At 36.1% G+C, this 27,768-nt stretch overlaps 3 protein-coding genes across 5 annotated transcripts; 2 read left to right on the top strand and 1 right to left on the bottom strand.

Moving 5' to 3' along the window:
• The first annotated feature begins 1,688 nt into the window (after window positions 1–1,688).
• Window positions 1,689–3,469, top strand: LOC146158057 (uncharacterized). The gene is made up of 4 exons (XM_083385971.1): window positions 1,689–1,885; window positions 2,319–2,350; window positions 3,103–3,221; window positions 3,346–3,469. Exons 1-3 carry the CDS (start codon window positions 1,692–1,694, stop codon window positions 3,219–3,221), a joined length of 345 nt encoding a protein of 114 aa, XP_083242097.1. The 5' UTR covers window positions 1,689–1,691; the 3' UTR covers window positions 3,346–3,469.
• A 7,113-nt stretch (window positions 3,470–10,582) lies between these two features.
• On the top strand, window positions 10,583–25,753 carry LOC146158058 (L-rhamnose-binding lectin SML-like). 3 transcript variants are annotated; one of them, XM_083385608.1, is made up of 5 exons: window positions 10,583–10,756; window positions 21,963–21,981; window positions 23,167–23,286; window positions 24,104–24,285; window positions 25,112–25,753. In XM_083385608.1, the coding sequence occupies exons 1-5, from the start codon at window positions 10,687–10,689 to the stop codon at window positions 25,228–25,230; spliced, it is 510 nt and encodes a 169-aa protein (XP_083241734.1). In that variant the 5' UTR covers window positions 10,583–10,686; the 3' UTR covers window positions 25,231–25,753. The 3 variants fall into 3 exon arrangements, with proteins under 3 accessions (XP_083241734.1, XP_083241735.1, XP_083241736.1); XM_083385609.1 differs by lacking the exon at window positions 10,583–10,756 and adding an exon at window positions 21,470–21,826; XM_083385610.1 differs by lacking the exon at window positions 10,583–10,756 and adding an exon at window positions 21,523–21,580.
• On the bottom strand, window positions 12,916–17,569 carry LOC146158059 (uncharacterized). Its single transcript, XM_083383503.1, has 3 exons — window positions 16,812–17,569; window positions 16,477–16,730; window positions 12,916–12,993 (listed from the first exon to the last, which is right to left on the bottom strand). The coding sequence occupies exons 1-3, from the start codon at window positions 17,092–17,094 to the stop codon at window positions 12,916–12,918; spliced, it is 615 nt and encodes a 204-aa protein (XP_083239629.1). The 5' UTR covers window positions 17,095–17,569.
• Window positions 25,754–27,768: the final 2,015 nt, after the last annotated feature.

The raw sequence follows: 27,768 nt of genomic DNA on the forward strand, positions 1-27,768 counted from the left end.
ATTGATATGGCTGGGGATTCAATTTTATTTACAACCTAATGTTTATTATTAGTGCGTTTTTTTTTAACTAAAAATTAAGAAATTTTGACCATAAAAATTAAAATTTGACAAATTTTAATTTAAATTTTGACAAATTTTAACCTAAAAACATATTTTTTACAAAGTTTTAAGAAAATAAAAATTCATTGATTTAAACAGCATATTGTTGTTTGACTTAAAGAACCGCATAAGTCTCTTGGCGCCGTTAATAGTTAAATAACTAGAATTCGTTCTTTTAATTTGGTAAACGCTAAGAATTTGAATAATCGGAAGACATTCCACTGTTTACGGAGTTTCTAAAACGCCTGTTGATATCATTGAGTGGGGAATTTAAAAAACGTTTTGTCGTGACAATACTGAATCATTAATATTAACCAAGTTAATTAAAATGCGTAATGGAATGCGTTAAAGGCATCAGTCGTGCCACGAGTAACTCAATTATTTTCGTTTTTCAATTATTTCGCAGCAAACCGGAAAAACGTAGGTATATTGCAGCTGGTAAGTTAAAAAACAAACCGCGAAATTGGCAGTATAAAGGCGCGTGCGAATTCGTTGCAATCCAACAGTCGCTTCGAGTATAGTTGGAGAACCGACTTGAAAAAGAGAAAAAGCGAGTGGAAATGAAACGAATGGGGAGAAATCCCTGTAGAGTTGCTTAAACTACCAGGTTACAGCGGGCAATGCTGATAAGGTTGTTTCTAGACTTGCTTCCATCTGAGCCTGTATAGTTTCAGCGCGACGGTCCCGATTTGGCCGAGGTCGTGAGTTCGAACCTCACCACAGGCTAGTTGTTTTTTCTCCAGTCTGACTTGCTTGCATCATTAACCGACAGATTCCGTTAGTATGCGATAATTTTTGTTAGATTCGTTTTCTTAGCGGGTTTTCAGAATATCAGGGAATTGCGTTTGGTATAGGGCTGGAATTTGTTTTACAGATTCTCGGCGCAAAATTGCATATAGCTGCATTTTTTTTATTCTGTATACTTTATGAAAAATTGAAGTTCGATGGGCTTAATTTTCGCAATCTGTTGACTGGCCTTATTGGTAAAGAATTCACAATGCATTCTCAAAATACTCGTAGTGAGTCCAAAACCTCGAGGTAAATTTGTCGCAAATATACTCGTTACTAACTCAAGTATTAAATCCGAGTAAATCTGCTATATACTCGTTTTTGTTCCGATTTGTTGGGTTGGACTCATTATTTATTTTAATGCTCGTCGTATTTTAATATACTCGTTTAAATTGGAGTACTTAGGTTGCACTTAACGTTACTTGTTATTTATTCGAGTATTTTGGAGTCGTCGCAAATTTAGAGTCTTTTACTGAGCAAACCATTTCCCCTTTTTAAAACTTTCATTTTGCACCGTTACGTTGAACAAGTTTCTATTGAAATGGGCAGAAGGCAACAATAATTAAAAAATATATTCCATTAAAAACATTAAAAACATTGTTTGGGGATTTAACGATCTTCTTCCCATATGGTAATTCAGAAAACCTTACTAAGACGGTGACAAAAATTATTTTGCACAAACCCAGGGTGTTTTGACGCCCCTTGTTGCATTTTTTAACTGCGAAAAAGTCATTTTTGCCGAACACGCCAAACATTGATTTTCTTTCTAGTTTTTAGTAAACATCTAAGTAGAAAAGAAAAACATGAACAAGTTGGTCATCTTCGCCCTGCTCTTCGCCGTTCTTCTCTTGGTCGACACTGACGCTTGGGGACGACGCCGACGCCGCCGACGCCGACGCACCAGGCGCCGAAAGAGCTGGATCAGGCATGTCAACAAATGGGCAGGGCACGTCAAGAAGTGGGCCGGCCACGTGAAAAAGTGGACCAGCAAATTCGGGTAAGACTCTTTTGTTACAGTGAGAACAGGGCGGTAACTTTGACGTTTGTGGGCAGTTTTTTAAGGTTTAACCTTTTAATCGCTAAGAAATTTCAAGAAACGACAACCTTTTTATCTGCATGTAAAAATATCCACAGTATGTAATATAAAAACAACGTTAGTTGCTAAAACGATTTGGCCGAGGTCGTGAGTTCGAACCTCGCCGCAGGCTAGTTGTTTAAACCGACGGATTGTCGGTAAGCCATTTCGAGTTATGCGTAGTTTAGGCAAAAATGCAGTTATTTTTTACCTTCGACCAGTATTTTATTTTGGGTAAAGCATTTTTACTTTGGTTCCTCACATGTAACGACTTCACACAAACTGTTACGAGTATTTTTCTAGTGTGGAAATTTTGATCGAAGCTAAACCTTTTTTTTGTATGTTTTTTTTTCAGAGACGAATCTTTGAAAGACATGACAGTTGAAGGTGAGAGAGTAAAAATTAACCTAAAAAATGAAAACGTTGTAAACTAAAGGGTTTTCTTAATAGTGAAAAACTAAAGGTTTCTAAAACAAGATATCTCCTCGCCCTTTAAACAAATGACAACTTAAACTAACATACTTCACACTTTTCTGTCGATTAAGACAGTCATTTTATAGGATGTAAAGATAAATATTTTCCATCAAAGTCAAGTCATGGACATAAGTCATTACAACACTGCAAATCATTTTGCCAACAAAACTGTTAAAGTGTTACCATATACCAGGGCTTTACTCAACTATTTTTAGCAAAAGTCCAGTTACAAAAGTTTAAAATTTGCTTAGTTCCTTTATAACTCTCATGAAATAATTTGCAGTCATACAAAATGTAATAAGGTATAATTTACGTATGTCCTTTGCTTCAACTAAGAACTATGTAATGTCCGTTAATGTAGAAAAGGGTTTTTAATAAACAGCAGCAATTGTTTGCCAAGAAAAAACTCATTAAATAGCAGTGTTAAGTAAATACTGAGACAGATAAGGTCTGATGGATTCAACACTGAAAAGGTCCATATCCAGGGCTAGCCACTATTTTTAGCAAAGGTCCAGTTACAAAAGTTTAAAATTTGCTTAGGTCCATTAAGGTGCAATACGGTACAATCTACATATGTCGCTTCAACTGAAAATTATTTTTGCCAGTTGAATAGGTTTTCCAGTTGAGTAGTCCTACCATAAACTGTTTTGTGTTAACGCGTTCAGAAATCGCTGCTTTGCACGATAATGAAGAATTCCGGCAAATGCTTCGCGATGCCGGGGCAGAAGTCGATGAATTCGACGAAAAAGCAGAGGATGAACTCCTGGACATCACTGATGTTTAGGTGGGTTCGGCTCTATTCTACACTTGCTCGTTTCGAATCGGAAAGAAAGTAATAATATTATAAATCAACCCCTTTTGCAGTTTCTGTTTGCAGTTTCTAACCTTTTCTTGTTTGAAATTAACAGATGACCAAACCGTCCTCAACATCAATCCGTAGATGACAACATTTCACCCAACGATAAAGTTGTTTTCACTTCACTATCAATAAAAATCAGAGATTATTTTTGGGTCGTGTTTTGAACTGATTGCAAGCCCAACATTGGCCATATATCGTATTGCAAGGTTTATCATTTAATTGGATAGTTAAAATATAAAAGTAAGATTCTTGTTTTCGAATCAGATGATGTTTAGACTGTTCGGTAAAAACAAATGTTAGAGCACAGAAAAATTTCTTAAAAATCACAAAATATATATATATATATATCGCCGTATTTAAACAATCAGTCTTTGATAAGAAGCAAAATTTATATGCAGCTGTTTTTCAGCACTGCATTTTACAAAACCAAAATGAAAAAAGGCCTGACGTCACAAATGAATCGATATAAAATGGTGCGGATTAAACCGCGAAAATAACAAATACCTTATTAGAAAACATTAATTTCCTGCCCGTTTTTACATCTTTTTTGAAGACTGCCTTTATAGAAAACTTAAAAAAGTAATTTGGTGAGAACGTCAAATTATTAAACCACATTTATAGAAACATAGGCTTTACGTATAAGGTCAACACGCCACAATGCAGGAATTGCTTTTATTTCGATTTCTCTAAAATTGAGTTAAATTGGCTCTTGGGTGGCCTCCAGTGGCGTTTTGGGGTTTAGTAATAAAAGGTCATTGGCTGTTGTTAACACATTTTCAAATTAAAACATTTTCAAATTTTTTGACGAACTAGGTCTTAGAAAACCTAAATGTCCTTATTTCTAAGAAATGTCCTTATTTTCGACTTGCGTTCTTATTTTGTCTTATTTTCAACAACTACAGAACTTCGATCGTTTTCCTCTGGTAACCGGTGTTGAATAATGTTCTAAAATTATGCTTTTGCTCCAGAGATTTTTTTATTGGCGTACAAGTCTCAGGATTTAACTTAATCTAAAGTGGTGAGATAGTTAGGGCAGTGGTACAGCAGCCTTGCCTTGCTGTACCAGCATACGGCAGCTGAGGAAATTTTAGCAGTAAACAGCAGTACAAGGTTACTACTGTTTGGGCTACAGGAAATAGGGTGCAGTAGACACTTCGATTAAATTAGTAAAGCTATAAATCAGGGGTTGTCAACACTTCAATCGCGCCGTTTGATCGACACATTTCACCTGGTCGATCACGTTATGTGTCGGATTTTTAAAATAGTTTTCTTTAAGCAACATTAACAGGAGTAGACCAACAACCAAACCATAAACCTTAATAAATTGCTGGATCAAATTGTTTCTGGCAAAAAGTATGGAATGTGATATGACACAGCTCGAATAAATACAATGCTTTTCAAAAAACGTTTTTTTAAATGCTAATATAATATTTCGGTTGTCCTTATTTTTGGGTCTATGTCGATGGCAACCCTGCCTATAGTTCTAGTTCTGCAAATGCGGTATACCTTTTTTACTGAACTGAGAAACTCTCCAGTTACTCATGCGTGTCGCGGCCCACAATTTAAAGCGCGCAGTTTAATTGGTTGTCAGCTGTGCCTGTGTAGCAATGTTTTATATCGTCCAATCAAACAAAACACCTAGTCATTGCTACACCAAACCTTTTTATCGCAGTGACTCAAATACTAAGCGTCAGCGTACCAGCAAAGTTTTGTTGACCCAATCTCTTTATTAAACATTCATAAGACATTGGCAAAAATAAGTTAAAATGTAATTGATATTTGTCATTTTTTCGTGTTGCGGAAACAATCTTTACACATGGAAATTGTGCTCAGAAATTGATAAATTCAAACCTGTAAAACACCCAAAAGTGACCCATGGGTTGTGAACTAACATTTGGTCGTCGACAACCTTACATAAATAGGGATACACTCACCTTAGTTTGGTGTTCCAGCTTAATGGCAGTCACTGTTTCATCTTATACAGTTCGCACATCTCGAATTCAATATTGTTTGCATTAAAAGTTTGTTGGTACTTCCATTTTTCATCAACTTTTATCTGGCTGAATGGCAAGTAAAAGCCACTTGAACATGTTAACACTAGGGTGCTGTACTGCCAACTCAGACAAACCATAGGTATGGCGGGCTATCGGAAATAAGAAAGCATTGTGGGTATTCTCTCTGTTGTAATGATTTTATGTCAATGACTTAATAAAGTTCAATTTGATTAAATCGGTGATTTAATATTTCTGACTTTGGTTATTTTTTTGGTGGTTTTTATATACAAATTTCAAATAAAATTGGAATATTTACGTTAATATTTTCATTGGCTTTCTGTTTAGTGTATGCAAATTGAAGTAAATAATAAAAGACTTAACCTACTTTAGCATAACTTTTAATCAATGGGCGTTATCTGACTGGGGTAGAAAAATGACTATTGTTTTAAATTTGTGGAAACTGCCTTGTTTTGGAAACCGTTTGCCTGGGGCTTGTAGCTAACGCTTGAGAAGCGTTGTAGGCTTGAATCATTACAAAATGACTTATTTACAAGGCTGCATAGTTATTATCGATGTTGTAAACAAGTCATTTACAAACAATGGTTATTCGAATTACTCTACGGAACACTGGTCTATAAATATTCCGTTTTAAAATGACTCGTCATTAGAAAAAAATACCCTTTTTTCCTGTGGATTCGACTTTAAAATAGCGGAATACACTGCATTTAAATTTAAACCTTGTATATTTGTTACTTGAAGTTGAATATGGTTCAAGCAACAATTAAGTCAAAAATGAATAACATTTCTGTAAAACTCATGTAAGGCTGAATTAACATTCTAAGAATGAAAAGTAACCGTTTAGATTTAGCTTAATCTTCGGTCTTCGCTTTGTTGTTACTAAAAAAAATGATGGAAAATACTTTAGACACACAACACATGACAAGTTTTGACAACTTACTTATAGCTTATTTTGACCCTTGTGATTTTCTATAGAATTTTATTTTGACAAACTTAGTGAGATAGTTTCCCGGATGGGAAAACCCCTATTTTAACGCCTGTCGCTACGCTCGACTAATCACTACTATGACGTAGACAACACCAGGCAGGAAAATTGGAAAGACAACATTAAGCGATTTCCTTTCAACCAGGGGTCGGAAACTATTTTAGCTAAGGGAGCCATTTAAGCCAAATATTCTTGGTTGTATTTCCATGAGAGCCATTTAACACTTTTTTAACATCTAGTTATAGGTTGGCAAAAAAGTAAATTGAGCAGGGCCGTTTATTTTGTTCCCAATTAAACGACAGAACATGCAATGCACCAAAAAATCAATTAGCTAAGTTGTAAATACTTTGATCAAGCAGTTTCGTTGAAAGAATAGGGAATTTTGAATATTAAGAGATTCCTCCAAACAGTCTCAAAAAACATACAGGATTCGCGCAAAGCGCCTACCATTTTCTATTATGTGTGTTAAAAATGTAAAAATAAAGTTAGGAAAGCGGTCGTGGCCGCTTGCAGTTTTATTCGAGATCATGCTGACAAATGATAGCTTAGATTTATCTGCTTTCATCAAAAGAGCCATATGGCGTCACAAAAAGAGCCATATATGGCTCGCGAGCCATAGGTTCCCGACCCCTGCTTTAAACATTAATTAAAAGCAGTGGCTATTTGGCTAGCGGACACATACACTATTAGCGGTTATATATTGACTTGTGTTACGCTTAGGTTCAGCATTTAGGGTTTGGTTTGTGGTCATATCAAATTTCATTTTTCGAGATCGTTATTTCCATGATTTATTCCCTAACCCCTTTAAATAGCTTTGTTATGAACTGCCTATTGGCTGATTAACCAGCTTATTTGGCTATTTACCCGGCCATATTTACTATTTACCAAGTACGCATACTATATATCAATTTTTACTATTGTCTGTCTGGTAATACCGGTATTAATTAAATAAATAAAAATTGGCTTTATAGATAACTATTGTACCGATGAAACAGCCAACGGTTGCCAAGCAACTAACTTTACAAATTCCTGAAATGTTCCATGGTGCAAAACGCAAAACTTTTCCGTCCAACATCACATGACGGCACAAATACAAAAGAACGGTCTATGTATACAATCAGTCACTTATCCATCAGACTACATTTTACGGCTAATTCAAACGCCAATTCTCCCTTTTGGGCCATTTGTTTTACAAATTTGCCGGTTTGAATAGTTAGGCCTTAATATCACAAGGTCGCCTTTTCAGTCGATGTGGAAAAATACGCGAAATCTTTGTGGAAAAAGGAACTGTCTGTTTTAAACAGAGGTCGTAAAAATGTAGGCCGGGCTAGTCAGGTGATACGCAAACGTCATCACGTGCTATGACGTCACGCAATACGCTAGTAAACAACGATTAAAACTGCTTCCTGCCTTATATTTATAACGAACCGGCCTGTGAAATTTTGGGTAACGTTACTTACTGAGGTAACTGGCGTTTTTTGGCTTTTATTTTACTCAAGATTTTTATGATTTTTCAGTATTTTAGCGCAATTTTTAGCTTGTTTTTAAATGCCTTCTAAACATTTTAGACAAATCAAGTTTTTTCGCGTGTCACGTTTTATTGAGTCAGACTTCTTAGGACAAACCTTATTAAGTAGGTCATAGTAACTTAAAATGCAAAAAGGCATACCGGTACCCCTTATGAAAAATGTTTTGTTTTTGTTGCTAATAATGAAGTATTATTCAATTTGTATATTTCAACAGGGGGACATGACCACCGTGCTATCTGACTCCACTAAATCGAAACTAAAACAAACTGTCATTGTAATTTAAAGAGCAAACGCTGCATTCAAAGCGAATGTGTTGAGGATTAAAACTGGCCAGTTAAGGAGCAGGATGCAGGGAAAGGAAATATACCAGAACGACTTAACCAGGCATTTAGCACACGCACAACGAACACAGTAAATAACAAATACAGACGGTGGGACCTCTTCATCATTTTCCTCTTCCTTGGAACACGAAAAAAGTTCCGAGCAGTTCGTTGGGCCGCGCTTCTTCTTTAAAATCTTCCCAGGATCCGATCACGAGTCGACCAGCAAGGACATTTGTGCAATATGGAAGCAGCACGTGTTGGGAATCGTGGTGTTCAATAGAGCGAAGAGGTTTCATGAATTCCTTGTCTTGGCGGCAAACGGACAACTCCAGGGGTAGCTGGTTGTACGACACGATGTAACGTCTGAAATGGTACTTAAAGAGCACTATAAACAAACAATGCAAAACACTTTTGAATAGCCTATAATGCAGAAAATGATCGTCTTAAAACGCAATTCTAATTTCAAATCGCAAAACTGTAGTTAGTTGCTTAGAGTCTTTTGCTCTAAATACCAATTGAAAGGGGATAAGGTGCTAATCTCAGAAACGCGAAAACAAATTACATCGCCTAGTCCACATTAAATGGGTTCCCTAAATAGCAGACATAATAACCTTGGCGCAAAAGGTTATTCTAGAAAGTTACTCTCTGCATGCTAGTAACTTCATGTGGGCTACATGACGGTTATCTCACACCGTCTGAAAAGTAAATGAGGCATCAAGGGCCTTAAAAATCATGGGCTTATAATACCCAGAGCATGCTCGCTTGCAGTCACAAATGAGATAAATCTCGCGTTATGTGGGGAATTGGCAACAAGGTTTGGCCTTCTGCTCTGTTTTCCTTCTTATAAATCATAACGGTTAGGTGACGCAGGGATTTCACACAAAGTGATCAGATTATTTTGGGTGAGATATAAAAGATCAATCACCATAACACGTGACCAGAGACAATAGCCGCAGTGGCCTTGACACTTTTGAAGTAACGACTTCTGTAAGTGCTGGTTCAGATAGAATCTATCCGTTTATTGGTTTTGAGATTAGATATCACGAGAGGTATTTAACCTCGATCGTAATATTTTTACCTTTAAAACTTACCAAGTAAGGCCATAATTTTGCAACAATATCTATAACAGTCTTGCGTAGCTAACAATTTAAAGCGTCAAACGATTTTTCTCTACATTACATCTAATCAAACATCATATTGACAAGCAATAACGCTGGCATAATCTTGGTAACAAACGTTTCAACAAATCATAACTGATCGGCGTAGCTTAAAAATACTTACAAACGAGAAAACAACGCTAGTAAACCAAAATAATTCATACTTTCTATGCAACCTGACAGTATGCATAAAATTTTATTCAGAAGGATTTATTTGCATGTTCATATCTCAGTCGGGGTCTCCAATGTATATTTCAACAGGGGGACATGACCACCGTGCTATCTGAACTCCACTAAATCGAAACTAAAACAAACTGCCATTGTAATTTAAAGAGCATACTGTCAGGTCGCTTATAGATTTATTGTACATTCAAATAATTTAGCATAGCTCGCTTTCAATAAAAGAGCTTACAGGGCAGTAAAAACACGTGTTGCCAGTAAGGAGCGCATCGTTGACTGTTTTGCAGTAGAAAGGACACGACTAACGTTGCATTCAAAGCGAATGCGTTGAGGATTAAAACTGGCCAGTTAACTAGCAGGATGCAGGGAAAGGAAATATACCAGAACGACTTAAACAGGCATTTGTCACATGCACAACGAACACAGTAAATAACAAATACAGACGGTTGGACCTCTTCAAATTTGGGACACAGCTACAGTTTTTGTACATTTCTTTCTCGATTTTAAAGAATTCTCCATAATTATTAATGAGAAAGGTAAAGGAGATTGGAGAATACACCTGTGTTCGGGTGGGTCAAGTATTATTATTGTATTTATTCTGTCTTATTTACTTCTTCCTTGCAATTTTAATTTTAAAACGTTACTTGTAGGTGTAGCAGTTATCCTACTTTTACGTCACTAAACACGTGACCGTTGTCCACTGATGTGTGACCGCCGCGCCTTGCGAATTGCCTTTTCCGCATTTCACAATTCATTCTATTTGATACGTCTTACTGATTAGCAGCTTGAATCACCGCTCTGTTTATCGCTGTGTTTCTGAGATTTGTGAATATACTCAAAGAGCAGTTATATACTGAGTGGATTGTCTTTGCCTAGAGTACAAGAAGTTAAGGACAGGTATTCTAGCGGCCTGCTCCTTTGGAGTCGGATTAAGAACTTGTAAGTGACTTAGGCAGCCGCCGGCTCTCGTCTACAGAGCCAGCAGCCTTCTTACACCTCCCTACGAACTCTCTACGCTAAAGTCGGGTTCTACGCCAGTAAAAATTGTAGGGTTCTACGCCAGTCCCTAGTTTAGCTATATTGGATTTGAAGAGTTAATAACTTATTAATTTATTTTCACTGAGCTGCTGTTTTGTGTTGAAAGGCTGCAACCTAGATTGTGTTAAATTACTGTTTCAAACTGCTGCCCTGTCAAAATGGGGCTATGGCAGCAGACAACCACCCTAATGTACAGAACCTACCTGCTAAAGAAACGGACAAAAAGCATCATTCAGGTATTTTGTCTGCATGAAAACTAAATATTGTGCCTATAAGATTACAATTTTGTATTTTTTTTGCTCTATTATCCACACACTTTAGGTTATGCCATTAAATAAGATGTAAGTTTTTTATGTATTTGTTGTACTTGTAAGACTTTAACATGTACATTTTATAAACTACCACCTAAAAAAGCAACACGACTCAAAACCAAAACGTGCACATTGTGTGCACAATGTGCACTTGCGATATCTGCACAGTTCGGTGCACATTTGAAGGTGCACAATGTGCACTTGCGATATGTGACGATTAAGTGCACATTGTGCACTATCGCTCAATGTGCAACTTACAATGTACCAGTAAACGTTATACAGAAAAATAAATAACTTCATATTAAACGATTTTTCCGATGATGTTTTTGTATGGAAAAGATCAAGTAATACATGTGTTTTACAGTTTTGTGACATTACAAAGCTACAAAAGTCGCTTAATTAAAGATTTTGCAATTTTAATACTTAATATATTTGAAACAAGTTCGCCTTCTCATTTATCGTAATCGATAAACAGTAAAAAAGGAAATACGTCTTATTATCACAAAACAAAAACGCGAGTAGCCTCTGTGTTTCACGTAGGCTATAATTCAGCTGTTCCCAAACTGGGGTCCGTAGAGCAGTTTCAGAGGATCCGCAAGGAGAATTACTCTTGTCTTTCAATATTAGGCTTTAGCAAATGTATTTAAACACTAGTCTATGGAGTATTCCATTTCTTTCATTTGTCTCTTTTTTCGGCATTGTGCTAATTGAAATAACAAAAAAGCACAAAACAGCACAAATAACTTATTATCTATAAACATCTTCGATCTGAAAAAATACCTAATTTGACAAAAAGTAGACTTTGCAGTAAGGTAAAACAGTCTGTATTTTAAAAAAACTAAGAATACCAAAGCCTATACTTAAGTAGGTAGCATTTTAAACGTTTCGATAAACTGAAATTCATTTTTTTTAATGAATAAAGTGTTATTTTAAACTTGTGTATAGGCCTATCTACAACAACGTTCAACCATTATGCTACAAACTTCATTTAGGAAGGTAATGTGTTTTAATTAATAGCAAAAAATTACAAAGCTAAAACCACATACAATTACATTTTGAAAAGTATAACTTAGATTATAAGTTAATAACAATAATACCGCATACCACAACGCATATTGTTTGGGTTAGGGTTAGCGTTTGGGTGAGGGTGGGTCAAGTAATATTATGTTTATTATTAATAATAACTTGACCCACCCTCAATTTTTGTTAATTTTCACGTACAATAGTGAAAGAGCGCCGTTAATTTCTACATTTTTATCCGTGCCATATTGACTTGTTAAACTTAACATAACTATACAAGGGAATTGTAAACACGCGAATTGTAAACAAGTACATAGTAACACGTGTTAAATAAGAAGTGTGAATGACGACAAACAATCATAAAAACATAGGCAAAAGGATTAGGATATATCTTGGCTTAAAGCGATGAACAAGAAAGTAATTTTTTCTCTCCTAAAAACTAGACAAATATTGATATAACAGCAAGTTCGCGCTTTCAAATATGTAGGACATTTAAACCAGCGAGCTTAATTCGGTAAAGCAATGCTCAAATACTACGTTTAAATGCTCAACCAGACGATCAATCATCCAGCCATATTTTGCGGTAAAACTCCACGCAAAAACCACAGTCGTCGCCAATTTCTCAACGCATTGAAACCAAGTTTAGCCTTAAAAACCGCTTTTATCAACTAACCAACAGCAAAAAGTCAAAATGCTAGCTATAACGCGTAAACAAACAGAAAAAAACCCAAAAAGGTTGAAACGCGATTTAAAAGACTCGAAAGTAAACCAAACATTGGGCGCTGATCTAGAATCTTACCACATTTTCGTCCGAGGGTTTATTGCTTACATTATTCAAGTTTAAGGTGTGAGTTAGAGTTCGGGTGGGTCAAGTGGTATTATTACTTTCTTGCAATTCCAATTTTGACAATTCGCTCGTTATTGTAAAAAAAAGTGGTAGGATTCTATTCCAGCGCCAAACTTGTTGTTTAACGTCAAATTTGATCGCCCTAGCTCAAGAAAACGTGCCTTATTTGGCCTAGACTGGCCAGCAGTGCCACAGCGCTAGATCAAACCGCGGCAAATCAAACAAGTTCGGCGCAAGACTGGCACAGGAAGACAAACCTAGCCGTCCAGGCGTAACCGCCGCCGCAGCGCGAGCGCTATAAACAATGGAGCCTCTCTTACTATGAATGAGTGTGACTGAACTCTTGGCATAAGGGCGGCTAGTTTTTTGGGGCCGTAGCGCTGAACTCGAAAGCCGTGTCGGTTCCAGGATTTGACATTCGCTTTTCGGACTATTTTTTTTTATTTTTGAAATGTTTACAGTTGTCATTTGTGCATCATTTTGTAAACAGAGCGAGAAGTGACCTTCTAATTTGGCTAAAATTTGGGTGGCGAAAAGTTTGCCTACAATTTTTGATTCTTATTTTTGACGTGTGGCTTTAACCCTATTGACTGTTTTTCTAAATATCTAGGTTATTTTTTGTGCAGCATTTTGTGAACAGAGATAGGGGACTTTCCAATCTTACTATAAAGAGTGACTGTACTCTTGGTATAAGGGCGTCTTGTTTTTTTTGGCCGTAGCGCTGAACTCGAAAGCCGTGTCGGTTCCAAGATTTGACATTCACTTCTCGGACTGTTTTTTTTTGATTTTTGAAACGTTTACAGTTATCTTTTGTAGGCCTACGTCATTTTGTAAACAGAGATAAGTTACTTTAGAAATTGGGTAAAATGTGCATGCCGAAAAATTTGCCTACTCTTTTTGATTAAATTATTCTTTAACGTGTGGCCTTTTTTGCGTGTGGCTTTAACCCTCTGGACTGTTTTTTTCTAAATGTTTACAGTTATCTAATCTCACTATGAATGAGTGACTGAACTCTTGGTATAGGGGTGTCTAGTTTTTTAGCGGCGCTGTAAGCTCGAAAGTCGTGTCGGTTCCAGGATTTGACATTCGCTTTTCGGACTTGTTTTACTTTTTTAAATGTTTACAGTTGTCTTGTGTGCGTCATTGTGTAGACCAGTGGTCCTCAAACTTTTGTTAAAAAAATACACAACGGTCCCCGAGCAATTTTTTAATTTCTCACGGTCCTTAAAAATATCCACAAATAAACTTAAAATAACACATTGTTTTTAATTGTATCAACGGGACAGATGCACTGGCTTCTTTCCTATCAGTTATGTTAACCTCTAATTAACGAATCACTTTATTTGAGTCTAGCAATCACGAACAGTTTTAAAACCTTGACCGTACAGCTCACAGTGACAGCGAAGGAAGCTGTAAAAACGTAATTCTCACTAGCACAAAACAACACTATGACGTCACAAATGGACAATTCAACAAGCGTGCAATAACGTAAATGTACAACTAATCAGCTTGGTTTGAAAATGTAAGTTGCCTGAAAATTTTATTGCTCAAAAAATTATCTTCTTTACGACAGTCGTGTTGATTTTTGTTTTTTTTTGTATTTGAGGTGCTTCGCGGTCCAATCAAATTATTAAGGAAAACAATTTAATCAAAAATAAAACGGTTTTGCACTGAATGTATTTAGACTCCATTTCACTTTCACATTTGTGGACCAAAATCTGCAAATTTATGAAGTCTACTTGTATTGTGACGTCAATTTATGACGTCATTTTTTAATTTTTTTTGCCTGGTCCACGCGAGATGAAAGAAAATTTTAGGGGTCCGCGGTAAAAAAAGTTTAAGAACCCCTGATTACTAAATATTGTTTTGCCTAATTTGCAAGTTTTTAAATAATCGAGTGTTTACATTATTGAGTACGTTATTTGCTTATTTATTGCAAAGTTTTTTGATGTTCTTTAAACATTTCTAAACTGCTCTGAGCATGTTTAGGCGGATGGAACTTTAATATAACTATTACCTCAGTCAGAAGTCATTAGTGTTTATTTACATTGTATAATTCACATAACAAAGCAAGCACTTAAAACGATCAAAGCACTTTACTGCTCAAAATGCGACAAGCAAGTGGTTAATAAATGGTATATTTTTTGTAAGCAGTGCGATATCATGTCTCCTGTCAATCATCAGTAAAGTTCAATAATGCACAAAAGCAATAAGGAATTGCGATAAAACCTGGGTAATACAGTAGGGAAATCGAATAAGGTTGATTTATTCATGCAATATTGGATATGATTTGTTGCTTTAAAATTTAAGCAACAACGCAAAAATCAACTGACTCGATTTGTTACTGAAGTGTAAAAAATAAAATTTATATATACGAAAAGAAGGTATACGTTGGGGTTTATTAGAATTCAAAATCGAAGTAGAAATTGCTTTGCAGGCAAGCATATTGTGGAGAAAATCTTCTTGTATTTATTATAGTTGACCAATTATATTAGTTTGATGTTTTAATACGACAAAACGCAACAGGCCATTGGTAGTTAAGATTTGCTGCATTAAGCATGCCAATTCTAGACCCCCTTGTTGGGTTTGTAGCAATAACCCAATACACTGCTTGACCCGAACCTAATGGTAGTCCCGGATACCAACGCACGTAAACACTTCCACCAGTTGAACTTCGCAGCTCTCCATTCTGTGCAAAAAAGACGGAATTTATTTTGCCTACCACAATGTAATGATTAGGGCGATTATTTAACTTGCAAAACAAGGTCAAAATTTCGGTAAAATTTACACGTTAGGTAAAAATCGTTTACAAAATGCGAAAATGCCAAAAAAAATTTACTAAATAAGAAATACTGCAATAATCTTTTTGAAATTGTTGTTTAGTTTTAAATTAACCTCATCGAAACTTAGTTTTAAATTACATCCAACATCAATTTAACTGTACTGTGTTAAATTTGTATTAGAGCACTATATGCGATACACGTTAAACGTGTAAGATTCAACTTCGATTTTGCTTTTAGATAGTAGTAAACCTCCGAATTAGACAAATGTATTAGTAGTAGATGCGTGTTTTTTGGTGGTGATTTAAAAATACCGCGATGGCTTTTTTATAGTATAATAGCTCTTTGCTATTTTTATGAACTTATTTAAGCAACTAAACCAGGGGTAGGTAATTTGTTTTTACCGCAGGCCACATGGAAAGCATAAAATAGTGTAGAAAAGGGATAGCGTGACGCATCGAGCACAGATATAGGGGGGCGTCACAATTAAAAGTTAATTTTGTGTTTTTTCTAATGTATTTTACAAAAAATGAGCCGCGGGCCGGATTAAATTGCTTGGCGGGTCGTAGTTTGTCCAGGTCTAAACTAAACTTTACTCAACACATTTCAAAAATAACACATTTTTTAATTTATTGTCTTTTTGCTATTTCAAAAATAACCCGCGTCTTTTTTCGCATTTTTTAAGTTTTTGTCTTTTTGATATGCCAAAAATAACAGCTAAGCATTTTCAAAAGTTTTGCATAAACCCGAAATAAGAACTGAAAAAAACGAGTAACTAACGACGCCAAAACGTTCTTTATTCAAAAGTGCGTGGTTTAAATCGAAGTGTTCCTGATTGTCTTTCAAAATTCAGTAAATTTTAGAGTTTTTAGTGGATTTTCATTTTACACAAATGCAGATGCATTACCGTTTGAAGTCGTATTGTTTCAACTATAAAATGCATTTATGTATTAGCATGAACCGCAACATTTAGTAAGTTTTAAGTTAGAATCACCCACCTCGTAAGTTGACGCCAACCAAACTTCTACGCCATCGGAAGTTGGGTCGTCCACGTACACATTCCAGGCCCGCTGGATGTACGAATACAGCGTCTCGTACATTTGCTGGCTTTCAATATCAACCAGAGTTCCGTTGTGAAACTGACAAAGACGTTCTGCTGCAGCTTTGCCTTTTCCGTCCTTATAGCTTGCGACGGTTTGTGGAAGCCAGAAGCAAGATCCGTTGAATACAACGCCAGGGCATTGGGACAATTCTGAAACATAAAAAGAATACTTACTAAAGCCAAAAAATATATATTTACGTTTATCAAATTAATTTGACTGAAGAGTCTTACCTTTAATTTTCTCGTCGATTTTTTGTTCAATTCTGTTCCAATCAACAGTTGGTTGTGGTCCTGTGGCGCCAATCGGGCCAGCTAAGCCCCTCGGGCCTCTCCGGCCTGGAGGTCCTTGAGCTCCCCTCATGGTTGTTGAGTTCCCCCCGGTGTTGGATTGTTGCATCTCGAACAAGCTGCCAATTGGTTTGCACACCAAGAAGTCGTTGGACTGAACTTGTCCGTAGGCAAGCGCATTGCAAGCTTGCAGTAAAACTAGAATTGAAACGCCAAGTTGAAGCATTCTTCTATTATAGCAGTTCTTCCTTCAGATGAGATACCTTGAAAGTTGTGTGTAGGTTCTGTCAACAGCCGTTCTTATATAGCATTCAAAAACCGTTGGTATGCGCAGCCATATTTGGCCAACTCTCCTTGTATGGTTCTTCAATCTATATTTGAACGCCTGCTACCACTCGGCTTTCTCTTATAAGGTTTCGGAATGTTCAGTTGCGCAAGTAGGGACGTTTTCTTGCATCTATGACTTGTTTGTGCAATTCTATAGGTTGCGTGGCTTTAATATATAACCTGAGGCAATTCTGCATTTTTTTGAAAGCACGCAAACAGCACAAGCATTCGGCGTACACATAGAAGATGTTTGGGCTACAAAGCAAAGGTGTTCGCGCATCATTTGCTTTTAAAATACAAAACAAATAAAGTAATAATTCTGCCTTGTAAGTAGAGTTGTCCTTTATTCCTATCCTGGTGCCATCCTCCCAAGTTACCAAAGTTCAATCTGGGAATGTTTGTCTACCTGGCCTATATAGCAATTTCACTTACTCAATTGTGTTCAACGTATTTTACGGACCATAAGGCGCTCCCGATTATAAGGCGCACTGTCAATAAATTGCTGTGATTAGATTTTTGTTCATACATAAGGCGCTCAATCAATTTGAGGCATCCACAAAAAAGCCGAGAATTCAGCCGCGTGGTAAACCGCTCCGCTCTTTCTCCTACTTCTCCCACTCTTTCTCCTCGCTCCTCTTTTCGTCTCCTATTGCAACCCAACGTTGGTTCGGCGGCCATGCGGTCGCCAGCCGTCGCCTGTCGATCAGACGCAACGTGGGGTCGCAAGTAGTCGCAAGTTGCTTTAGCCGTAGTTTTTGTGTTAGACGGTGGTTTATTTATATGATAATAGTATCGGTACTGGTTTTGAGTGTAGGCAATAAAGCACTACACCGTACTTGATCCATACATTAGGCGCACCGGCTTATAAGGCGCACGATCAATTTATGTGGAAAAAAATGGATTTAGATTGCTCCTTATGATCCGTAAAACACGGTAATACTTTCACTACATAACGATAAAATGTTTGCATAACGATAAACATTCCTAGAAACATCGCGTTTCCCCTACCACCCTAAGAAACCAATATTTTTACCTAATTTTGTTTGTATAAGCACTCACTGGAGTAAAACATATTTTTATATCAGTAGCACTTATGTTTTCGCTAGGAAATAATAGCAAACTGTACAAAGGTTTCGCAGAATTTCATTCCAGCAGTGTATAGCTCTGAAAAAGGCTACGGTGGGCCGCGACAATAAAAGTTTGCCGACCACTGCTTCAACTAATAGAACAACTTTTCTCATTAGACAAATTTCCACCATACCAGCACGCCTTTCTCAGCACTTTCATTATTTGCATTTAATAAAACAATAAGTTTTCTCCCATCGCCATTTAATCAAAGTCATTTTTAAGGTCAGGCTAGGTGTGGTTATTGTACAATTGCGACTTATTAATTTCCGGGTAGCCTAATTATCTAATGTAAAATTAATTTTAATTCAATTTTAAGCGATCGTATAATTTTAACTTTTTTATCCGGACTCAAAATATGTGCTAATTTAACTGTTACTTTAGATTGCACGTCTCAGCAACTGAACGATATTTGAAATTATACTTAGTATATCTTATTGCAGTGGTTCGCAACCTGGGGGTCGCAAGGGATTGTCTTGGGGGGTCGCCGTGTAGAATTTAAAAAAGAAAATAATTATAAGAATTAGGCAGAATGAACTAAAAGTTTAGCAATATAAAAGGAGCAAAGTAACCGCCAGTCTTACATTTGTCTTTGTGTGGCTTTTGCGGCAGTGAACCAGTCGCGTTCATGACGTCACGATTACACCTTTTAATTAATAAATCAAGCGTAGCTTCAGTCAAACAATGTCTAATAAAAATGAATGGACGCTCGAACCAGGGTTGCCAGAAGGCCTAAAATTTCAACCAAAAACAATAAATAGTCCTAATTTCAACTGCTATGAATTAAATTTTTTCTAGTTAACGAAATAAAGTAACTTTTTTCGTGCGATCTCTTTGTAAAGTGAGTAAAAAAGGGCCCATTCATTTCGTTCCATGTGTGTAAAGTGTGGCTCTTTGCGGTTAACCAAGTAACAGATGCGGCTTTTGATATTCGATTGGTTGGCCACCTCTCCACTACAGCATTATGAGTCACAAGAGACATCATAAAACACGCTATAGCATAAATAAAGACTTAAATGACTGGCTGGGACCCAGTTTGCGAACTGCTGTACCAAAGAAAAATAACAAGACAAAAAATAAAAAAGTCAAGTTTCAGTTAAGTCAAGAGCAAAGTTAAGTCAAGTCATTGATATACAAAAATAAACTTTAAACTTAATGGTGAAAATAACGGCCCAAATAGACGTTAAAAGCGACATGCTTTATTGTCAAACGTTTCGGCAATTTCTAATGCCATCATCAGTGATCGTCTATTTGGGCCGTTATTTTCATCATTAAACTTATGAACAGATCCGTATATAGTGTTCCAAACTTTAAACTATTATAAGGTAAACTCGTCCGATTTTGAGCAAAAACACACACCTACAAGAATAACAAAAACGTGATTTACAGCAAACAAATTGTTTTACGTGCAAAACTTGAAATAAATAACCCAATTGTACTGAAAAATGTGGAATCAAATCATTTGATTTTAACCCAATTATTTGACAAAATGACTTACGTCCAAGTCAAGTAACCCAAATCATTAGGTCAAATCGAGTCATGTTGATCAAAAGACTTAAGTCAAGTCAAGATATTTGAGAAAAGTAAATTTTAAGTGAACGTAAGTGAAGTCATTAATTTAAGTCATTGCAGCACTGCCAAAGGTGGTTAGTTGATTAAGCCCTCGTACATTCATATGGCCCTTAAGTCAAGTCTTTGGGCCCTTAGGCCTTAAGTAAAGACATTCAGTGAAGTCATTGCAGCACTACCAAGTTTAGAGTCAGTTTACATCAAGCCTTTTTACACATTTTCCCTCGTATGAACTTTGCTAAACAAAGGTCAGCAACACACCTGTTGTACCCGCGCACACAATTAATCTCTTTTGAACTATGTTGTTGTACAAAGCAACATGACAAAGTAAGCTTTTAAACCCAGCCAAAGTTACATCCACTGGTGCACGTTAATGTGGTTCGAAACCGAATGCACCTGTACGAGTTTTATTTGCCGAATAAGATAATTTGGACTTAAATGACAGCTGCTTGTTATGAAAACACATGTTTTTCACTCTATTTGTTTTTAATACACGGTTGTTTGTAATAAAGCTTTTCGTACGGAAGCAGCAGTGTACTAAACTTCATTTGCGTAGACCTATACCAGGGCTGTTAAATTAGCTCAAGCTCAGTCAGCAAGGTTTAAAACTTGTAATATAAATAAGCATTTAAAGTTTTAAACCTTGCTGACTGCTTGTTGTTCAAAGCGGTGCACTTTTCAAGCTATTTTTAAATTTTAGAACTTTTAGCGTCAGCATTGTGTTTTCTGTTGGAAGGCAAGATGTGAAAACACATAATGAGCGTTTGCAAAACGATTTAAAGTCATTTTTTGTTCTGTTATTCAGCTCGTTTTGAGGAAAAAACTGATCTTTTTAAGTTTTTTGCAAAGTAGTTTATCTTTATAAAGAATGTCAAAGACAAAAATGTCGAGCAAATTACCATCATCTTGATAAAGACGTTTCGATACGAGCTTGTATCACTATCTGTTATTGTTACTAAAATATGTCGATTTACCCAACCTTTAGGCTATTGTAAAGCTACATTACAGATGCGTGCATAGTTTACCTTTGTTAATCCTTTTTTTGCCAGTAAACTGGACATTTGCGTTACGCAGTCAGCCAGTTGACTATTTAGTAAGTTTACTGCTTGTCAGCGGTGTAAACAAGTCATTTTGCTTTGTAATTTATTATCAACCAAAATTGTTTTAATTGAGAAAAACAACCTAATATAAAAAAAATGTAATGCCAACACTTAATTTTAACCAGAGTTCGGCAAAATTAGTTATCCAAAACAAGTCTTATTTCAAAATAGTCAAATTAAGTCATTTTCGTTAAAAGACTTAAGTCAAGTCAATTCAAATGCAAACAATGAATAAAGTCAAGTCATTCACTTAAGTCATTAAAACTGCTGCTGGCAAGAAAGGTTTGATGTTTTAGTTATTATAATCTAGTTCAGGGGTTCTAAAACTGGGGTCCATTGACCCCTTGGAGTCCGTGAACTAGTTTTAGGGGGTTCATGAAGGCCTAATGGAAATAGTCGTATACGTTTAAAAAATAATATTTTTTTTAAATAACTTTAATTAAAATTAAAACGATTTGCACTGAATGTTGGCTCCATCACACTTTCACATTTTTTGGACCGAAATCGGCAGATTTCTGAGGTTTATTTGTATTGTGACGTCAATTTATGACGTCATTATGGGAATTTCTCGCCAACGGTGGTCCACGCCAGGTAAAATAAAATTTTAGGGGTCCGCGATAAAAAAAGTTTGAGAACCCCTGAACTAGTTAAACACGGAAAAACTTTACACTCAACAGTAGAGATAACACTTAATAATGCAACTATTATCGCAATTGTGGAATGCTCTGTTTCACCTTTTCAGTGTTTAGTTCTAAAGCAAAAATAAATAACAAATGTATGCATTTCAACTGTTAAAATGGATGATGTTGATTTATATTTGTCTTGCATCATGCAAAGGTAATTATTTATTGGAAAGTCACAACAAAACGAAGCTTACACATTTTTAAATATATATTTGACTTAAACTGACACACATTTTTTTATATTTTGGCTGTTTTTACTTCAAAAGCTTACGCGTTCCTTTTTATTTCAGGCTCGTCGGCAAATCAAATGTGAGTTTATACGTTTGCCATTATTTAGTGTGCATGCCAGTGGTTCTAAACCAGGGGTTCTTAAACTGGGGTGCATGGACCCCTTGGGGGTACGTGAAAGCCTTAATAAAATATTAGTGTATATTTAAAAAGTAATAATTTTTTTATAGAAAATATAGTTTAATTAAAACTAAAACGTTTCGCACTGAATGTATTAATACTCCATTACACTTTAACATTTTTTGGACCAAAAACAGCAGTTATTTGAAGTCTATTTGTATTGTGACGTAAATTTATAGCGTCAAAAATTTCCTTTGACACTGGTCCATGCGAATGCAAAACTTTTTTTTAGGGGTCCGCGGTAAAAAAAGTTTTAGAACCCCTGTTCTAAACCCTTTTTAGTTTTGTTATTGTTTTTTTTTATCTTTTTTTTCTTGCGGCACACTAATTTTTCACATATTTCGCGGCAAACTTTTAACAGAACAACAATAGAATAATTTTACAATCGTCCTTAACACACGACAAACTATATGTAAATGTCTCAATATTGTTAATCTGTAATGAATAGCGCATTTTTAAGTTTAAAATGCTTGCGTGTATGTATGCCTATTGGTAATATTAATAACTTTTTTTTCAAAATTACAAAAACTTTCGCGGAACATTTGACAATCTCTCAAGGCTCACAGTTTGGAAATCACTACACATGTCTTAGCGTAATTCATCCAGCCCGCGGCATAAATTCTTAATCATCCCAATATACCCAATTCATACTTTATTACCGGGAATGTTTGTCTGGTGCGAATCCAAGCAAAATGTTAACAAAATTTTTACACTAAACAGCGATTTCATGAAGCTGATTTTGTTACTTGGAAGTTTTTTTTTAATGTAGTTTTGGCCTAATGACGATACAGTCGGATAAATCATTACAAAATATTTAAATTGCCTGCGAAAATATTGTTTTCAGTGTATTTAAAAATTCCTTTTTTTAGTTTGTTTGGAAAATATTTTTTTTAGGTTGTTTGAAAAATATTATTCCATTGGTTTGTATGAAAAATATTGTTTCAGTTTCTTTAAAAAGATGTTGTTTTTAGCTTCGAAGAATATTATTTCCAGTTTGTCTGAAAATATAATGTGTTCAACTTAAGAAATGGCAAATTCGGTATTGTTGCCTATTTATCTTTCGTGATTATAACCAATTCTTTTCAGCGCCACGTCGCAAATAACGACCTCCATACGCTGCCAGGGTATCAGCTCATTCCTCAGGTGCGACTGCAACACTGTGATCAAAGTGCTGCAAGCCAATTATGGCGTCACCTTCAACTATCTGTAAGCCATGCCCAGGGTTTTCTTTAAGGTTTGGTTTGGGTGACCGCTAAGTAGTTTTAAGAGACCGCAAGTGTTTCATTTAAATAAGTCCAAAATTTGGGAAACCGCTGGAGAAATTTGGGGGACCGTTTTGGGGTCGCCGATTCGTGGTATGTTTCCTTAATCAAGATAAAGTACAATTAAAATGTTTTCGGGTGCAATTTCAAATATAATTTAGATGACATTTGAAGCTCACTACAGTGTTGGCTAAATATATTTATTAATGTTTCCTTCCTTTTAACGACATTTTATTAAAATTTATAATCAAAGTAGATATAATCAAGTTAGTCCAGTTTTATCCGGCCCACGATCGCAAGGCCTTACAGTTATCCGGGTCCTTTTGACTAAAAGTTTGTTGACCGCTGACCACCGATGTAGTTTATGCATTATTCGCTGTGTGTGTATTTTGCGCATTCCTGAAGTCATGTATTGGACCTCATAACATGTTTGATAACGTAATATTAATAAATGCAATTATATCGAGCAGTTATATTTGATTGGCCAATGTCTTCGTTCAAATTAAAAGGTTTGCCAGTTAAGGCAAATAAAAGTATTTTCAGCGCGCTATGCACGATTATACTTAAGTGTTGAATATTTACATCCGAGCTTGCTCAAGAAAGGCAGGTTTCTAAAGCGAATTATTTTATAGCAAACACGTTCTGACTTCGCCCAGTGACGTCATACCCCCCAAAATGTCATTACCCACATCAAACGAACCCTAGACCCGTACTTGAAAGCGTCTTGTTTAAAATATCCGAGAAACGAATGCTTTTCGCAGTCATTGCTACATCAACAAGGCGTTCGAATGTCTGAGTGACTCAAGCGTGTTGAACACAATCCGTGAAGACTGCGACGGTAAAAATTCCTGCAGACTGACCGCAAAAGACTGGGCATTCTACGACCCATGCCCCAACTTTTCCAAAGAATTCCTGGAGGTCAACTTTACTTGCCAAGCCCAAGGTTGGTTAAAGTGTTTGCTTGCGTCTTTGTAATTGTTTGTGTGTGTGTTTGTTTTGTGTTTGTTATGTGTTTGTTTTGTGTTTGTTTTGTACCAACTGGGCTTTCTACGACCAATGACCTAACCTTACCAGGGAATTTCTGTAGGTTAACTATACTTGTCAAGCACCAGGTTGGTTGAAGTGTTTGTTTGCGTTTTTGTTTTGTGTTTGTTTGTATTTTTCGTTAGTGTGTTTGTTTGTGTGTTTGTACCGACTTAGATTTCTACGGCCCATGCGCCAATTTTACCAGTGAATTCCTGGAGGTTAACTATACTTGTCAAGTCCAAGGTTGGTTAAAGTGTTTGCGTGTGTTTTTGTTTGTTTGTGTTATTTTTGTTTGTGTGTGCGTGTGTGTTTGCGTACTTATGTGTGTCTGTGTGTTTGATTGTGTGTGTGCGTTTTTACGTATTTGTGTGTGTGTTTGTGTACTTATGTGTGTGTGTGTGTGTTTTCGTGTACTTATGTGTGTGTGTATTTGTGTGTGTGTGTTTTTGTGTACTTATGTGTGTCTCTGTGTGTTCATTTATGTATATGCGTGTTTGTGTGTCTATCTGTGTCTATCACTGTATGTACTTATGTGTGTTTGTTTGCGTGCATGCGTGTGTATTGTATGTGTCTGATTTTTTGTGGTTAGTATAAGGTTAAGTTGCTTTTAAATTTTAGGAAATGTCATGACTTTGAACAAAAGAGTATTCCACATTAGAAGTTAAATGGTACAGCGTGGCAAAAACCTGCCTGACTTGAAATGTAATGTTATTTTGCAACGGTTTTTGTTTTTCTTGTAAAAGCTACAACAACATTCACGCCCACCAGTTCTGCCCAATCACAAACGCCGTATCTGGTCACGTGGCTAGCTGCCACTGTAGCCTCGGGTGCAGTCTTCGCCGAGTACTGCGTCATCGGTTGAAAGGAAAACTTCGGACACTTTGGATAACCATTCTAAAATCGAACACAACAAGATCTCTATATTGTTTTATTTCTGCATTTATTCGACATTTGGTTTTAGTCTTTACTAGTTTTAGCCTAGTATTTGTTTATCCGTTTAAAAATGTACTGCACTGTAACGAATCTACGCAGCGCTAAACGTCACAGCCAACCGTTTGAGTATCGAAATAAATGTGTTAGTTCAAAGAGATTAAAAAAAAGATCGAATGTTTGTTCTGAAGAAAGCGTTTTAAACTCTATCTATTTCCAGACTTAATGCGTTTATATGGAGTAAAAAGATTTTCTTTTTTATTTTACACTACCTAAGGTTCTTACGGCATTTAAAGGCAGAACTGCCAAAACATTTATATAATTGACAAGTACAAATAGTATTTTATAGCTCCCAGCTTTAAGTTAAAAAAAATCTATGGTCAACGAAATATCAACTTGTGTCAAAAAACACAACTTATGTCCAAATACATTAGACTACATGTTTTTTTTTTGCAAAAACGACATATGTTCAGGAAACTGTAACCAAAATATGACCATAACGTGGCACAGTGCCATGAAATCAAAACAACATTTCATGCTGCTCTGTAGCACTGAATATAGGATAACATTGATAATGGAAATCACCTTGGCCCTTACAAGACAAATGTCGACCTTAATTTTTTATTAGTAACAGCAATAACAAAGCCAGCAATAAAGAAACTATTAAAAAATCTTAAAGTGTTGTGAACAAGTCATTTTAAAATGACTTAAATCCAAGTCCAAGTAAATTCTTTGTCATGAAAATTAAACGTTTAACTTAGTGACAAGGAACGTGTAAGTCTAGAAGAGACCTAGGAAGCCGTTGCAACTCGCCTTACTTACCCGTAGTATTAAAGCATAATCGTAATGACATACCGGTGCCTCTGGAACTGTCCCGGTATGGCTGAGGTCGTGAGTTCGAACCTCACTCCATGCTGTTGATCGTTTTTTCGACTAACTTTGCTTTGCACTATGATCTGAATGGCGAGGTTGTTATTTACCCATTTACTGAAAAGTGTTATTTGTTTTTTTAAAGTGTTTTTCGATCAAAGATCTCCCAAAAGTTGTTTTTCTACCCTGCCTTGCTTGCTTCATTGATCGACAGATTCGGTTAAATTGAAAGCCACTGTGAAGTCGCCACAAAACGTGCCTGAGTTTGATTGACAGTCGACTATAGTCGTGCAAAACGTCGGTTTTAATGCGGGTAACGTCTTGGTTGCAATGGTGCTTGACTGGGCAATAGTGCACTGTCAAGCTGCACGTACATAAAGCTGTTTTTCAGCTGAATTGAACTAAATAGTGCTTTGCGTCTTTTTAAAAGATAAATTTGTACAGAAATTTTAGTAACTTGAACATAACGAATACCTTTATGTTGTTTTTCTTAAATATCTTCTTTAAACAGTGAAAACTGTGTGGTTTATCTACAGATACAAGTGGATTATTTGGGGGTCATTGTAAGAAACAGTTTGCCGTCCTTGCATTACATGATAACCAAAAGTATTTCTGTTGTAGTTCTGCTGAGTAAGTGAAAAACATAATTTCAAACATTTAAACCAGTGGTCGGCAAACTTTTTTTTGTCGCGGCCCAAAGTACTCTTTTTAGTGTTATGGAAGGGCCACTACGCGAAATCACTACGAAAATAGTGGCTGATGCAGGGCGTTTGATTTTAAGGTGAAATATAACACGGCGCCTTGATGCCCAAAGGTCAAAACACTGCCATAGCATAATGTAAAACATAGTATAAAACGAAGAATATACGCACGTAGGGCAAACATTTTTTAGTTTACATATAGTCAAAGTTGCCAAAAAATATAGTTCGATAGGCTTCCATGGCCACATTTGGCACGCGGGCCTTTTCCGCGACCCACAACTACATGATAACACTAAGCTTTTCAAAAGTAACCCGCGGCCCACTAAAAATGGCTCTGCGGCCCACAGCTTGCCGACCACTGAATTAGGCAATACTTTTTTGTTCCAGACTGTCTTTGTGATACGATAATTGCAGATAATTAACAAGACCTAGCATATTATCAAAATAGGAAATTGGATAATTGCAAATCACAAGAGAAAAAGACAGCAAATACTGTTCAATACACTTCACCAAATTAGATATAAACAACTATATAAAGCAAAAGCTCGCGTATACCGTATTGCTCTAATGAAGATATAATACAGTTAAAATGTCGTTTAATATAAATCAAAAACTAAATGTTTTCGACATTTTAACGTTTACAATGACTTGACTTTGAGTTGACTCACGCTAATAATGACTTGACTTTGAGTTGACTCACGCTAATAATGACTTGACTTGGGAATCTGGTGACTTGGACTGGGATTAAGACTGTTTATTTATTAAAACAGATAAAACATAAAATCATTTCTTAAAATCTTACAGAAATATATATATTACGCCTATAAGTAGCATTCTATTTGAATAAGAAACTGATGATGCCTTATTGGCGTAATATATATATTTCTGTAAGATTTTAA

Source organism: Ascidiella aspersa, chromosome 3, assembly GCF_963924565.1.
Source record: "Ascidiella aspersa chromosome 3, kaAscAspe10.2, whole genome shotgun sequence".
In the NCBI taxonomy this organism is placed as follows: Eukaryota; Metazoa; Chordata; class Ascidiacea; order Phlebobranchia; family Ascidiidae; genus Ascidiella; species Ascidiella aspersa.